Source organism: Canis lupus, chromosome 28 (assembly GCF_003254725.2).
Source record: "Canis lupus dingo isolate Sandy chromosome 28, ASM325472v2, whole genome shotgun sequence".
Classification (NCBI taxonomy): domain Eukaryota; kingdom Metazoa; phylum Chordata; class Mammalia; order Carnivora; family Canidae; genus Canis; species Canis lupus.
The window spans coordinates 36,301,251-36,318,326 of record NC_064270.1 but is presented as its reverse complement, the minus strand read 5'-3'; the positions used below and the strand labels follow the sequence as shown (position 1 = coordinate 36,318,326).

Sequence of the window (17,076 nt, the reverse complement as noted above, 5' to 3'; positions counted from 1 at the left end):
CCTATCCCTCTGCACTCCCTACCCGAGCAGGATGAAAATGTCAGCACTTCATTTTCTAATCTTCTTGATAAATCAGTTTCGGTGCCTCTGCATATTTGTCGTCACCCAGGCATTCCAGCCAGCCGGCCGAGGTCTGCCTCCCGCTCCCTTCATTTTTCCATTTTCCGGGAAGGAGATCCAGGAGGGGAGGGGAGTGGAACCACCAGGGCTCGGCAGTCAGCCGGTCCTGAGTTGGCGACTTTGCTCTGCCCCCCTCTCCCCCAGCTGTGCTTAGGCACAGCGATGAACCTCTTCTGAGCTTCAGCTTCTGTCTCTGTAACAGACAGCTAAGAGCACCTGCCTCGTGGACTTCTCTTGCAGATTAAATGGAAGACGGAGGACGAGGCTCTCAATCCAGGCTGGTGTTTGCACACAGTACCAGTTACCTCCTTCCAAATTACTCTGTTATTGAGAAGAAGCCTTCCAAGTACAAAAGTGCCGGGAGGTTAAGCAAGGAGGTGAGCGGAAATAAACACTGTCAAGAGAGACTTTCCTGCTTTATTAGACAGGCTGGTTTCTTTCCAAAGATTAGGAGGGAGGGAGGATTACGAAGGGGGACATCAGCTCTGATTCCGTTTTCAGAGACGCAAACAGGCCACTTGGATCCGGTGTCTCGGACAAGGCGGGGTGCGGGGTCGGGAACACCCCGGCCAAGCCTCTCCCAGCTACATGGTCCCTTCTGAGAGGACAATCCCGATGACACAAGGGACCCCACAGCTCCTTTCGGCTCGAGACACAAATCCTCCAGAGAGGCTTAACAACATCGTCATTTCAGCCACTGCCTTCAAATACATATAAAAGTTTACAGAGAGGGAGAAAGAGAGAATAAAGCAGGAGAGCCCTCTCTACGAACGTTCCGCAATAAATGCGTTCAGGGATCCCACCGTCGTATTTTCTTATCTCTTGACACTTTAGTACTTATCTCTTCACCTGCTACACATGCTCGAATTGGCTTCCATCCTCCGAACAGATTTCCGGAACACCTTTCTGTTTTCTTTTTCTGTTACAACTAATGGCTTTTATATATTTGTGATCAAACATTCAAGTTTCAAGTCCCAAGTAGAAATTATGTTTTGTGATTCTGCAACAGAAGCACCCATCACAGACTATCCAGCTTTCTCTTCCCTTAATGCACAGGGCCGGGGTGAGTCTTTGCTACAGCTTGTGTGTATGTAACTTTGTAAACACTTTTTTTAAGTTCTTGAAAAATAATGTCTTTCCATCCTTAATATGAAAAATGAAGCAAATATATTTGTAAGAATATAAAACACATTCCAAATTCTTGCTTTGGGCTTCATGTAGGTATCACACATACTCGAAAATGTAATTTAAATAATCTCCCTGTGCAGAATGCCAAAATAGATTTCAAATACCTCCCCGGCCTTTTAAGTTGGTAGGTGAATAAATGCCTCACCACAGAGCTACTAGGCAATCCAGATACCCCATTTGCAGATAAAATGAGCAATTCAAGGCATGACATGAACATTTATGGAATTTATGGATTTGTGTCCCAGAATTCAGGTGGTTTTTTTTTTTTTAAAGAGATGAAATGCAAGTTCTAGTTTTCAAATACTTTTTAAAATCCCATTCTATTTCTGCTAAAGCTATGCAAAAATGGCATGAGCTCTGTTGCCCACTGGATGTTGCAAGAGTTCAAGGAAGTGAGTATCTCTGGGCAAAATGCCCATAAGCCCATCGATTCTGAGCCCCTCCAACATGTGAGCATTCTGCATTGTGGCACTGAATTCTCAAAATAACACTGAAGGTAAGAATTATCTGCACCAGAAAACCAAAGCCTGGCTATGCAGGTGACATCCCCAATGCCGGAAGGCTGGTGAGAATGGCAAAGTAAGACTTCACATCTAGATATGTCAGGCCTGAGCACCTGCTCTCTCATCCTCTGAAAATGGCAAACCTGGTATGTTTACAGAGAATTAAATAGCAGGCATTCTTGTTGCTACTGCAAATCTGGATTCTTCCTTTTTCTTGAAGGGACGAAGAGGCTCTTGGGCCTAGAAGTGGCGAGATCTTTGCAAACTTACGTAATGGAGAAAGCAGAAAGCACCGTATAAAGGGATGCCAGTACTGGCACATGCTTTTTTTTTTTTTTTTTTTTTCTGGCACATGCTTTTAAGGATTCATAATCAGTAAGAGGAATGTCCTCCGTGAGGTAATTTAAAAAAAAAAAAATCAGAGCCATTGACCTTCTGAAGTCGGGGGACCTAAGTGCCGAGTACAAAAATCTATCCAGAGGCAACCATCCTGGGGAGAACCCTCCAAGGTCTTCCTATTGCATGTGTCACATCAGTGGCTCTGTGAGTGACCGCCACAGGCCCAGCTGGCTCTACCTTCCTCGAATGTACGTCTCAATTCATGTGAACAACAGGTTGGTGGAAAGTTTTCAATGCAACCAAAACAAGCATGTGTGTATTCTAACGGCCGGATTTGAAAGGACATTTATGGGAATGGAGGTCCTAGGCACCAAAAACAGAATAAATTTTTTTTTCTATCGCGGTCTCATTGGTTATGGCACTAGACTATCTCCCCAGATAAAAGTCTCATAAATGGACATCAAGAATCTCATAAATGATGACACTACACGTTCAAGATTTTAATCTTCAACTGCAAGAGCTCTGAAGCGGTTTAAAAAAACAAGCACGAGGTCAGACTTTTGAAACAAAGCACAAACGCTTCACAAAGAGGAGGTTCTGACTTAAAATGAACTAAACTGCTCTAAAAAAACACATCAAAAGAAACTGTAAATGAAAAATGAAGGGCTCTGTGGATATTTATGATCAGAACTATACTAGCAAATGCACATTAATGCTTTCAAATTAAAACCTCTGTTAAGTCAGACTCCATGTAGCAGTACTAGTGCTAGGGAAACTTGGCAAGCCAAGGAAAACCTGCTTCAGTGCAACATACCCCGATGCCTATTCTCATTCTAGTTTGGTAGCCACTGCCACCATAATTCATTTTCATTAATTTTCAATAAGGTATAGCTTAAGCTTTATCTGTCTTCCAGGAAAACAAGTTAATCAACTGAGCCTCAGCTCAGCCCTAAAAAGTTGTTTTCCTTATTAATAGCTACTCCTGATGCCCTTTGGGGTGAGCGACTTGTTTGTCATCACGGTTATCATTTTGCAGCTTAGGAACGTAAGAAAGAAAATGCAAGCTTTGCCCTGTTGGTAATGTAACCGGACCATCCACACACAAAATAAGAAGTACTATCTTCCCTAATTCCTACATACTATGATTTTATATTATGGAAATCTGATTATAAAACTCTGAAAAGTCCTGCCCTAATAATAGTGTTTACTTCTGTGTCCATCTCTGTCCGAGTCAGAGGAGAGAGCACCACGAGGGCAGTATCGTGCTGCCCACCCTATTTCTGACAGTCATAATAATGTATCTGGAACAATAACAATAATAATAAATTCCTGTTTCTTCATCATGCATGGCTCCGTGTAAAGGGAAGTGAGCAAGGAAATGAGGCAGATCCTTAGGGAGAGCAGGGAAGCACTGCTGGAGGTGAGGCAGAGGGTGGAGGGAGAAGCAGGGGACACCTGCTGGCCCCCATGGACTCCCGCGCCCTTGAAGTGTCCCCCGGGCTGCCATGCTCCGCCAATGGCCACCATTTTGTTTCCCTTTATAATGAAAACAAGCACTGCAAGCTGCCCTAAGAGCCAGAGCCTCCTGAGAATTAGAGGGTCACCACATCTGGGGAGCTGCTAGGTCAATACAATCTCATTTGTCAACATCATATAAAGAAAGCACCTGCATTCATTATTAATAAGGTCTTTGTTTCTCACTGAAGCTCGTTCACCAGGACTGCTTCTGGGATAGAGAGATGGCATTTCCCCTGGAAGAGGAGGGGGCCGGGTCAGGTACAGGCTGAACCATCTATTTGAATATCTGGGTGCGGGAAGCAGAAGATGACTGACCTTTTCCACTTGTGGGGAAAATTTAAGATAGGATCATGTTAATACTTCGAGACAGATGTTCTCACCTGATCTGGATGGGAATAGCAGAGTGCCGACCGTCCTGTTTTCATATCCAAAGCACAGGGTATGATGTCAGTTAACCCACCAGGATCCTCACACAGATTCTTCACTCATTCATTCACTCATTTCCTCATTCATTATTCAAAAACTGTTTCTTGAGCGTCCACCATCCTTCACGCCCCAATGTGAGCTGTGAGTGTTCATCAGGGAAAAAACAGATAAAAATCTCTGCCCTAATGGGGCTGACATTCTCGGAGGGACGGGGGGCAGACAGAAGGCAAAATAATAACAAAAACGTACGGTATGTTCCACGCTGATAAGCACTGTGGCCGACGGTGAAAGCAGAGAAGTACAGCACTCACTCTCTGTGAGTCACAGGAGAAACAGATATTTACAATATATACCTCAAGCCCTACTACAGGGAAAGCTCTTGTGACTTCAGAGCCAGGACTGGGAAGATGGATCCGTGGCCACCAAGATGCTCTCAGGCATGTGGGGCAAAGACCCTTAATCACATCATCAACATGCACCAAAAAATGGTCACAAGGTCACAAGGTTGTAAGCACCCAAACAGGTACCGGGAATCTGCCAGAAGATACGCTGAGCTGCCCACGAGGGAACAGAGCATCTGGGCCAGAGCAAGCATGTACATTTGAATGAGTGTAGAAACTGTCCCGAGAAGTAGCACAACTCTTCAAAGTTCTACAGCTCTACTCAGTCCGCGCAGAAGCAGCTCTTTCATACTGGAGACATATGTCCTCTAGATTTTTAGTGCCTTGAAGGCAAGGACTGTGATTTATTCACCCAAGCAACTGCTCCCCAGGAAGAGGCCAAGCACCAAGCTGACGCCGAGGAAGCACTCCACGAACCATGAAATGCAAGCATGCTGAAGGCCAGCTAGTTGTTTGGGCTAATCCACAGCCAAATCCTAAATAGAGGTCTCCTAACTAGAACACAAGGTGGAAATAACCAGGATTAGGTTACTGGATGTGTTTTGTAAGATGCCATGGGGCTTGCATGTGGAGCTAATTCTTCAAGGATCAACATCTCAATTCCTGGCTCTGGGAGAACAGGCTATGAACAACTTTGAGAACTTTACCCTCCGGTAGGAAAAAAGTTAGTTAAGGTTAAGACAAATGGGAAGAAGAAAGAACTACTTTAACCTCCAAATGGGTTGTGCTATAAAACATCGTATCTAAGGAATCTGTTGGACCACAACATAATTCCCAGCTAGCCTAACTTATACATGGTGTTGGGGTTCCCAGGCTAGCCCTCCAGGTTTTTTCAGCTGTACTGCAACTCAACTAGAGAGTGCTACAAAATCTAACCATCATGTTGGTAATAGGATATCCCTCCTCTATTCTAATGTGGAACCCAAAAAATAGATCACCCTTGGGGAGTCAGCCAGGACAACTCTATTTTTTACACAAAGGATGTTTGGAACATACACATTCTTTTCAGAAGGATCACATGAGTATGTGTGGAAAAGAAGAGTTTGATGTTCTTCATCAACGAGACCTTTTTTCTCCAAAAAGAAGTTCTAGGTGAAGAGAGGAAAGCAGGAGTGAAGGCGTTTGGCCTTATTACCTGAACTAATACTAAAACCAATACCTACTAATGTCCTAGAACAGGAAAAGAGAGAAACCAGGGTTATATAATTAACAAATATTTGCTGGTTAAAATTCTTAAAACACAAATAACTCAGCGGTTATACCATATTCAAGATACAGAATAGAAAACGTGGACAGGAGTCTGAGTTTTATTTAAATGAGGTAAGAGCTGCTAAATTTCACCAGGACTGAGATCAATCCAACCCTCATAGATCTACTGAAGCAAAGTTACCTTCCCAATTAATTTTGTTATTTGCTCTTCCATTCATTATTCTACGTAGCCACAAACTTTTATGGCCACCTCTCCCATGACTCTTGTGCACGTTGCTAGCCGGGCAAACAAAGGAGACTATGAAGCGTACCAAGATAATACCAAATGGGAGACGTTGTGGTAGAGGAAGGGTACTAGGACCTGCCCAAAGGCACCTGGGTGCAGATGACTGTGCTGTTCCTATAGAAGCTAAGAAGGCTTCCAACCAATCAGCCCTCTTAGACACCCCCTATGGCAGGAGGAAATGGGGGTGCCACAAAGAGTTGTGGTCACTTATTTTGTGTTCTTTAAAACACCACCTCACTTTCTAAAAGACACAAAATGCTTAGTCAGCTGGGGATCCCAGGCCACTGATGGACACAGCCTAACATAGGAAGCTGGCCTCTGGCTAACAGACGGCTCCTCTCAGCTTCTGGGGAAGAGGAAACAGTCATACCACTGCCAGGGGAAGCCAGCACTGCCTTTTACTGATCAACAGATGATCTTGGGAGTTTGTTGGGAAAATCAACTTTTTTTTAAAGATTTTATTTATCCACAAAAGAGCACACACTAGCGCACAAGCAGGGTGGCGGCAGAGGGAGAGAAGGAGGGAGAACCAGACTCCTCACTGTGCAGGGAGCCTGGTGCGGGGCTTGATCCCAGGACCCTGGGATCACGACCCAAGCCAAAGGCAGCTGCCCAATGGACTGAGTCACCCAAGTGCCCCTGACTTCACATTCTTTTAACAAACTTAAACAGGACGTTCCCCAGATCCTGGCATTTAATAGCTTAGATGCAAAACACAGATATAGTTGAGATTACATGGATCTATATGGGAAAGTCTAGTTTCCCTCTCAGTATGGAACAGCTAACATAGGAAGCAACTGCACTTCCAGGGCATGATCTGGCAAATTCCTAGTGACAACTCAGCCTTAGGAATGAGCCAAAACCCCTGCCAGGGGTGGTCTTAAAACATCATAGGGGGTCACTGAAAACAGCTGCCTTTGACTATTTTTTTGAAGTTTAGTTTCTCCCAACAATAGTTGTGGTATCACTTTATGCTTCTAATTACAGTCACTTTGAGACTATTAAGTGAAAAAGCCCTTTAAGATGCTGACATAAGTGATGGCTCAGTTATCAAGAAGGGACAGCTGGAGCACAAACCTGGGCTAGAATGTGATAGAAAAAACACTTCTTGGCACCCAGTGAGAAAGCCAAAAGAACAAGAGAGATCGGAATAAGAATAAATTAAACAAGTGCATAAAATTATCACTGAGAATAGAGATCGTGCCATTTTTTTCTAAAGCAGCCGCCATCTCTAACAAAGGGCCCATTACATACCTTTGAGTTAACTCAAAGTGACCATTCCAATACCCTCTGTAATGTACGTGTTTTGAAGACCACAATTAAAGGATCATGCCCTGAGTTTAGCATCACCTGAGACACCATCTGCTTGCATGCCAGAAATTCTGAACTTGCTGAAAATCACTTTGCCATTTAAGAGACCAGCAGTTTAGCAACAGGGTCAGCTATACTGTGTGGCAATGCCGAGCTCTGGGGGACAGGCCCACAGCATGCCACGTGCTAATGCACTTGTGACGTTGCTTGAGAGGAGAATGCTCTTCTGAAGTCAAAACCCATTCACGGTCATCCAGGAATGAAGGGAAAAAATTTTCAATTGGGAAATTAAGACCTTGTGGAGAAAATCGCATTGTGGGATGTGGCAGTAGGAAGAGCATGGTGTGAGTCAATCCAATAATACAGTGCTAGTAATTACTACTAAATCAGAGGATTAATTTCTACTTGCCAGCCTTTCTTCTCTGAGGTGCTTATGACTTTTGTTGGACTTTGCTTCTGATAATAGGCACAGTGAGAGGCATTTTTCTTTCCTTTCCTGACCTTTTAACCAAACAATTAATTTGGGGGAGGGGTTGGGGGGAGGATCAGAGTTGTTTGTCCTGCCTCTCAGGCTTTATCTTCAAGGTCTCAGAGACACTGAGCAGCTTGGATATGTGGCCAGGAAGAAAGCTTTCATGACCTTTCTATGACATTTCTCAGCACCCTTTCCTACCACCTAGGGCCTTGCTATCTTAGATCTCCCTGTGATGCATTCTCGAGAAAGCAGATGCTGCCTGTCATGGCCACCCCTGCTCTTGGGCCCCTGCATCCCAGGACATAGCTCAGGCTGACACCAGCAGCCATCCTTCCTTCATCATCCCCATGGCATTGTTATAACAACTGCCACACTGGCTCTGCCATGTGCCTTACCCCCTTTGTTGCTCATTGTCAATTCTACATTCCGTTACCTTTTGTTGATCAGTAGAAATGACCAAAGACTTGCAAACCCCCAAATTTGTCACCATTTTTCTCCTTTTTGTATAGGCATACAAAAGTATACTTTTATACACAGGAATTTTTGAAACTAATAATTAAAAATTAGAGCAGGTTACTGCAGAAGCCTAAGATAGCTGGAGAAACCGGTGAACTGCATATACAGGGTTAACCTGGAGAACTCAAGGCCACTCCAGGAAGGAGGCCCCAGTGTTGTGTTTGAATGGAGGTGCCCCAACTAGAGATCCACACTATCTTCTGTAAATGGTGCTTATCTTGCTTTCTTGAAAGTAGAGCAAGGTCTTGTAAAGAAATCCACAAAGCAGAAGTAGAAATGGCTCTACACCTGGACTCTACCAAAACTACATTTTAAAATAAACTTGTCCTCATCCCTCTGCTTTAGCAAATCTGGAGCAAGTCCTCCTCCATGTCCATGCTTTTTACATCACTACTCATTTCATGACTCATGTCTAGTCTCCTTTAGGTTTCAGCAAAACCCTCCCTGACCATAAGTGTCAAAGAGGTATCAAATGAGGAGAGGTTCCAGGTTCTGGAATTCATTCCTTGGTTAGAACTATGCTCTGGAGGGATGGAGGCAAGAGAATCAAGGGAAGAGGAGAAAAACAAGTACCCAAGACAGCTTGGTGCTTGGCGTTGTCCTTGGTGCTGACTGCTGTGTTCTTTCCAGGTTAATAACAGAAAATACTGACAAATGGCAACTAATTGCAATGGACAATAGTGAGTGCTACAAATATAAGTGTATTAAAAATCCTATTTACAATGAGCATGCTAATTATTGGAGTCCAAAGGAGTTCCTGCTGGGAAAAAAGTGGGGACCAGAGCTTTTCACATGTATGCTTTTTGGTTGCTTTTTGCACTTGGTTGGAATTTTTTCATTAGATTTGTCTATTACTGAACTTCAATATGAGAACCAAAAGAATGATTCTATTATTTGGTCACGTTAATATTAACCAAATACTCAGTGTACCGGGCATTGTGACAGGCATAGAATTATAAACCTATATACGGTGTAACTCCTCAAAAGGAAAGAGAGCTTTACAAAAAGAGAAATTAACTTGCAAGACAGAAAACACAATTTTTGGTCAAGATATTCTTCCTCATAGCTTTTACATCAATAACGTAAACTCTCTCTTCTCCAAACTTATAATCACAAAAGATCTCTAGCCCTACTGTCACTGGAGAAGTCTCTGCTCCAGCAGCCCAACGTTTTTGGATTGCTCTTCTTCACAGCAATGGCTATCTAGAAAGATAATCATTCCAAGTATTGGTTTTATGACTTGTTTCCAAGTGAGAAGGAAAAATTAGGGAAATTCCATAAGCACTTTGTGTTCCCTGTCCTATAGAAAGAATTTATCTGTTTCATCTATATTTAGAGAACACATTCATTCAGATGCTGTAACACAATTATTAATGTGACCATAAAATTATCAGTGAAGCCAAACCCTACAGCTTGAAAGCTCCAAGGACAATTAGATGGATTATCAAAGCAATAAGCACAATGGATTACATAGTTTAAGCCCTCTACTGAAAACACCCTCATGCTTAATAAAACTTTAGCAGGTATACCTTGATTCATATTAGCTGCTGGAGGCAGCCTGTGACTTAACCACATGACCCAAGGGCAACATTTTAAATTTTATCTGCAAATTAATTTCTCATTGACCTCTATTTCTATAAGCCACCTTTATGGACACCAAACTCTTGGATCCTTTAAACAAAAGAAAGATCTTTTTTAAAAAAATCTTAGAAACATACTGAGGGGTCTCTAAGAAAAGTTCATGGCAATGAGAAATTAAAACTTCCCAGACACTGTAGAAATACGACTGACCACATGTTTGTTTTTCTTTTAAATTAGCTAAAAACCAGTGACCACAAATATGTCTCCATATAAAGTAGGTATGATGTCTCATGTTTATTGCCTCTTATCAATAAACATCAGTCAAACCATACTATATCTCAGGATTGAGTAAGTGAATTAGGTTGAGTTGTAAATAAAAGAAGCAAGAGAAAGGGAACTGAATGAAAGTGATGTTGGAGCCATGGGGGAGAGTTAAGTCAAGAAGTGATTTCCGCACCACTCTTTCATCCAAGTGTAAGAAAAACTCTGGAATGGCTTTCCAGATTAAATTTATTAATATCCAAAGAGTTTCGTATTTTACATGATCTCATCTCATCTCCCGCAACTCCATTATGCAACATCTGTTCTAGCCATGCCAGCCTTTTTTTCTGTCATGCAAACATGCCAACATCATTCCCATTGCAAGATGTTCACATGTGATGGTCCTCCTGCTTGCACCACTCCACCCTGGATCTTCAGATGACTCACTTCTTTTATTATCATCAAGGTCATGCTTCAGAATCCGGGTCCTCAGTCTGCTAGCTAAAGCCACCTCTCCACAACCCTTCCTTAACACAATGTTATCAAAATTCATCCATCTGCCCATCCCATTCATCCAATGCATCCATCCATGTGTTCATGTGTTGCTTGTCTGCCTCTGCCACTCTACTGCAAGCTTTGTGAGGACAAAGACTGTGTCTTATTCAAAAATGTCTCCTCGGTAGCCAAATAATGTCTAACACTTAATAGGCACTTAATAGCTATTTACTTACTGACTGTAATAGTGTTAAAAAATATGTGTGTGTGTGTGTGTTTAGATGGGGATTAGAATAGAGTCTTTTCAGAAAATGCTTTTAAAAAGCAATTTCTAACTGAAAAATGCCAAGGTCCTGTAAAGAAAGTCCTCTTGTGCATTTCTGGTACCTAAAGCCCTTGTCCTGTCATTGCTGGATTCATTGACTAGCCCAAGCTGCCAATTATACATAGTGCCGAATACGAATCCCAAGGTAGAAGGCAGGCATCACAGAGAATCAGAAGCCTGGGGTCTAAGAATAATGAGATCCTGGCCCTGAAATGTTACTGTATTCTTCTCTTTAAAATGAGGATACCATAATTAATTTGAAGGCTCAAGGCTCTAATGTGAGACACTTGGGAACTCTAGGATATTGGGCAAGTAAGGAGTGTTGGTGTTGATGAGGCTTAATAGAGCTCTGTCCTGAGGTCTAAGACGGGAAGGTTCTACAAGTTTGAAATTCATATTCTCCTCAGACTCCAGAAAGAGTGACCCTCAGATAAGGGCTAAGAAATGTCTCTGATGCTACCTGCTTTCTTTTAAAAGCCTCACCTTTGGAATGTGACTAGCACCTATAAACAGCTGTCCTGGTAGGTGGTTAGCACATGCTCATACAACACAAAAGCAAAACACTACCTCATCTGCAACCCAACCTAACAGTGTGACAACATGTTTTGCACCAGCCTAGTCACTGCTAAGACACGGGCTCACATGTTGTGCATGATATTGTACAAAAATGACCTCAGTCAGAAAGGAGCTTAGGGCAAGCTTTGGGAGAATATGCCAAATGGAGAAAGTCCCTTTGTACATATGTAAGGCATGGAAGAATGGAAAATGGTCGATGTCATGACACAGGGGAACCCTGGAATGGGTCTGACAAATCTGGAGCCAGGTGGGAAGGTACATGAGACTCTTGGGGGTCTGTCAACAAGAGGAAAAGTCTAAGGAAAAAAGTGGCCATGTCCAGTGAAGAGAAAGGGGAGGTTGTGATGCACAAGCTCTTGGCTGTTCCTCTCTACTGACTAAGCCAAGGGAAGAGTAAAATGCGAGACGTGCATTTCCAAAGGAGCCCAATGCAGAGAGTGATAGTGGACAAAGATCAACACACAAGCCGCCACACCACGATTCCAATCCTCACCCAAATACACTAAGGTCACAGGCGATGATCAGCAGCACCTTAAGGCAGGATATGGTCACTTGATTAAGTAAAATGCACAGAATTCAAAGGTCAAGTCCTGAGTTTACCAAAGCTCACTGAGACAACATGACATTGAGTGGGAAATCTTTTTGTCAAATGTTTATGTAACAAAATATAATGAGGAAAACAAAAGTTATTTTCAATTCGAAATCCATGATGCATACCAGAAAAGTTTACACAGTGAAGGTGATAAAAATACTGACTATTGATGTTGACGGAAAACCTTCTGTGCACACTATTACTATGTTGAGTGATTCTATGTAAATGTAAATTTATCCCCTCAGTGTACATAAGCCAATTCAGATGGAAGCTTTTCTTCTGCCACAAATTTAACAGACTGTGGTTATCATGTTTGCCCCTGGGTACAAAGTAATATTCGGAAAAACTATGCCTGGCTGTTAAAAATATCAGGGAAGAAAGGTCAGCTGAAGTCGTTAGAAGAAAGAGCATAAAACCACCTCTAATGCTAATTTCTTGAGGCAAGAGGGCCAAGAAATAGTCAAACGTTTTAGGGTACTCAACCTTCCACAGTATGCTCCAAAAAATACTCTAAGGTTATTTTTTAAGGAGGAAGAAAGTAACCTTGCCACCCACTCCCCCCAAAAAGCAAACCTGTGTGGCCTCATAGGACTGATAGATCTCACAGATAATAGAGCCAGACAAGGTCAGTGGAAGGCATGACAGCAGCACTAGGATTCTCTGCCACAAGGCTGAGCAAATTGTTTTCTTTCTAGAGTCAGAGAATAAATATCTGGAATCTGGAAACCAAGAAGCAAAAATGGAAGATACCATGTGTAGATATTTATGAAAAAAATGTTCACTATATTTTTTACTCTCAAAATATTTAAGGACGCTGTAATTTAAATTTCATTAACGCACACAGTTTCCAAATATTATTATCCTTTCTCCCTTTTTCCCCAACCATTTAAAATGTAAAATCCATTCTTGGGGGACAAAGTCAGAATGAGGGATAGGATTCAGCCCATGAACTGAAGTTTGCAGACATGTACTCTCACCTGCAGTGAGAGGTTGTAGGGCAAAGTTAAGCCAGGGAGTCAACATATCTGGCATTGGTCTTCCCTCAAAGTGTCTTCAAAATACCATAAACATAGAGCTTCACTGAAACATCCCAAGTTCTCTTTTAGCAAAATCAGATTATCTATTTCATCCAGTAGCTTACGTTCACATTCTGGATTTATTTTAAATATCATCTTAGCTGTAGACGTTGCATTGGTTTTGTATGATAAATGCAGACAGGAGCAAAATGGGAAACACACATTAATCAGTTTCCATCACCATGACAAGCAATGGCATTGGGAAAGCATCTGATGTGAGGTGTCTGCTCTATAACAGCCAGCGACCACCAGCCACCACTTGTAATGCTCTCCTGTTCTTATCTTGTAGGCTTTCATATCGGACTGGGCAAGACACAGCTAATTGTGACACATGCAGGAACAGTGCATGTATTATCTATAGGTATGTTAACGTTCTCCTCCTCCCACTTTTCTATTATGAGTGACAAATGATGTTTACCCACGGATGCAAGAATCATTGGGGGCCATGCTGGGATGATTATATCAGACACAAAGTAAAGGGCTTTACTTGACCATAATTCTAAGCTACTCCTAAATACTCAACCCCAGGTGTATGATCCCAGGATGAGGGAGAGCTTGAACTCATTTATCTTGCAAATGCATCTTAGTGGTTTCAAAAACCGGTATAAGTTTGATGGCTTGTTTTCTCAGAATCGATAGCCATGAGCACTGTACTGTGTGTTCTAGCAAAGCTATGAAAGCTAAGTCCTTCAGATGGTATAGATCAAAGACTGCAAACCACACTGGATGCACTAGGAATACCACGGAAGAACCCAGGCTGCTTGGACCAAACGTGTAATTTATTTCCTTAGGAACTCACAAAGACTGTGGCACTGGCATCCCTTGGGACATAATCCCCAGTCTAGAATCCCTACAGCTGTTGTTCATCACGTTTTTGTTTTTGTTTTTTTTAATTTAAAGTTTGTTTAGATTGCTTGCATCAACAAGAATTCAGCACAAACTTTCAATAGGGAAAAACCACATTGGGCTTCTTGTGGAAATTTAGGATTTTCAGATATTGTCACAACTTTCAGGGAGGTGACTGCCTGTTTTCTTTTCGGAAATATAATTTTCACAAAACCACACGAGAGCAGTTAAGAGATGCTATGATTTAGTTCGCTGCTTAAAACCTAAGGCTGAAGGACAATTACAGTTGACTTACCCAATTATCAAAAACAATTCTCACTGCATAGTTCTATATCTAGAAATGTATAAAAGACCTCCCATCGCTCCTCTCCCCCGACCCATGCCCAACAAAATACACCTTCTAAAAAGATCTTCAAAGTCCCCTTTCTCTGATCAACAAGGTAGAGACAGGGAGAGGGTGTAAATGTCTTCAATGTAGCAAAAAGCTTGACACATTCTTGGGCTCATCACACATCTCCAGCCCAGCAGAACATCCAGGATGGGACTTAGACTGTTTAAAAGCAGAGTTGGGTCACTTGGTGACATCTTCTGGGTCAAGGCAGACATGAGCACCAGGTGTCACACTAGCACATTCCTTACTGTGGAAGTTCTCAACAAAGGGCAATTTAGCCTCCAGGGGACATCTGACAAGGTCTGGAGGGAGACGTTTTTAGCTGTCACAACTAGGAGGCCAGAGGCGCTGCTAACATCCTGTAAAGCACAGGACAGCCCCACCACAGGAATTCATCCCGTCCAAATTGTTGATCCCTCTGAGACTGACAAAGCCCGCCCTGCTGGAACCATCACCAGGTTAAGGTCTGTAAAAGGCACACGCCAGCTGCTACCGCCTCCTGGCAGTACGCAGGCAGCCTGGACCCCGGCAGGAGCCCCGGCCCAGCATACCAAGCTGCTGGATTATCCTCCCACCTTTAACAAAGAAGAGGTGAAAAGCAAGCGCCCAGGCAAGTTTTGTCAAGAACTCCCACAAATTGCAAATCACCTCCTCAGAGACATCTACTTATCAGAGAAGTTGCTTAGTAGGAATATTTTCACTAAATTCATATTGTGGAAGAGAACTAAGAATCAACAGTGAGGGGATGTAACTCTGACTCAAGATAACCCTTCGCTAATATAAGTCATTAGGAAAAGAAGTGAAGACCGTAAAGGGCCTGGCATATACCCTCACTATTTATTTAGCTTCTGTTACTCTGGGAGCCGTGGTTCACCCAGCCTTTTAATGCAACAGAGCAGAAGTGCACCAAGATTTTCAGAGAAGGTTCACAGTGAGCTTGATGAGCACAAACCCATTTAACATTTTGTGGGTGATTGAAAAAAGAATTTATTAGGGCACTCTCCAGTGTAACTGAAGTAATTTAAGTAAATTTAGCTCTAAATCCAGAAGTAACTTACATTAAAAGTGATATTAAAAGTGATTTAACAAGCCCGTGAAGGACAGAAATTTGTCTTTTTCAGGAATTAGCTTTGAGTGCTTGCAATTTAGAATTGGCTCAACCAACATTCTGCACGAACCCCAGTACACCAGCTCCTGGCCCACTTTCTGAAAGATCTGTGAATGTCTCAGAACCACAGGAAATTGCCCAAATTGAGCAAAGACTCACCAGTGAGAGGGACTGGGCCACAGTGATCATTTTGGTTACCTCTTGCAAAACAAGGACAATGCACGTCCCCTCACAGTGACCTTGTCGTCAGATCTGCGACTGCAGGGATTGCTAGAGTGCTGGTGTGCATCTTCAGGAGCTGCCCCAGAGGACCCTCCAGAGCCAGGCACACCCCCTCCCCCCCCCCACCAGCCCCTTCTCTAAATGAGGCAAACATCCCTGGAGAGGTGGTACTAGAAAAACTGGAATGTGAGATCCCTTGTTCAGGAAAGCATTTTAAAATCTCTCCTGTCAGAGTGATGGCAACACCAACTCCCCAACCCCCAAACTTGTGCTGCAAACAGATGTTATTCTAGAAGGGCTTAAGAACAACATCTCAGCTGGACTCCCGCTGCCTCTAGACTTCCAGCCATTAATAAGGATCTCAGTATCACTACCAAGTTGAACACCACAGCTCATCAAGCTCCGTTCCCAATTTTTAGTCACTTTACATTAGTAATCACTAAAATTTAACTGTTACTAACTCACACAAGGTTGCAGGTCAACAAAAAATGTAACACTCGGTATGCTGGTTATTGACCCTGGACCCAAGTTTTCTGAGCTTCATGGATGGTAAGTCAGGTGAGAGCTCACTTCCAGTCAACTCACTGAAAAGCCAGTCAAAAGGGACATCACACACTTAACCTATTAATTTAATCTGACTCATATAGATTGAGATCTAACAATTAGCTGATTTAAAGTTATGCCAGGCTTTTGAAGGGCAACCCAGATGTTTTCTATGAATATGGGCACCCCACTCAAGTTCCAAGGGATTTTCCATGAACCACCTTGCGGGGGGAATCTGATTTCACACTTCTAGATCCTGACTGCCTGTACCTTTTTCACACTTGATATCTGGTCACACCCTACTCTGTTCAAAGCACCTAACTCACAGAAATAATTCTCTCTTGCCTAAGTTCTACGTTGTTGGTTTATGTCCTATGACGTTGATTTATGCAACATTCAAATAAATGATATCATTTCAGTGATAGGCACAAATGACCTAAACAGATCCAAACACAAGATCCTCTTGGTGAGCATTCAGCAGCAGAATAAGAATAAAGGGTTTGTAGGCGACCCTACAGGAAGTCACCTACAGGAAGCCTGTTCAGCAGGAGCGATGGCCTGTGTGGGCATCAGTTGTGTCACGGGGGAACCACATATTTCTCTGTAGTTAACTCAGGACAGCCACCAAGGGGGCTTCCGTCATACTGTCTGAATACCAAAGAGTAACCTACAATGATAAAAGGATACTGGTCTGGCTCCTTGAAGACTCGCATCTCTCCGAGACTGCCCTGATGGCTGGCAATGGTTGATACATGACTTCCCTATTGG

The 17,076-nt window shown here is 42.8% G+C and overlaps 2 protein-coding genes across 9 annotated transcripts in view; one reads left to right on the top strand and one right to left on the bottom strand.

Annotated features, from left to right (window-relative positions):
• Positions 1-17,076, bottom strand: part of DOCK1 (dedicator of cytokinesis 1) — a 494,693-nt gene that overhangs the window by 263,503 nt on the left and 214,114 nt on the right. The window lies entirely within an intron of this gene.
• INSYN2A (inhibitory synaptic factor 2A) overlaps positions 1-17,076 on the top strand; it is a 58,523-nt gene that overhangs the window by 27,022 nt on the left and 14,425 nt on the right. For 6 of the 7 annotated variants that reach the window (XM_025467632.3, XM_025467634.3, XM_025467633.3 and 3 more), the window contains one exon: positions 13,488-13,559. The exons of the other annotated variant lie outside the window; for it this stretch is intronic. In XM_025467632.3, coding sequence (XP_025323417.1) covers positions 13,488-13,559 — 72 coding nt within the window. The remainder of the gene's footprint in view (positions 1-13,487; positions 13,560-17,076) is intronic. 7 annotated transcript variants of the gene reach the window in all.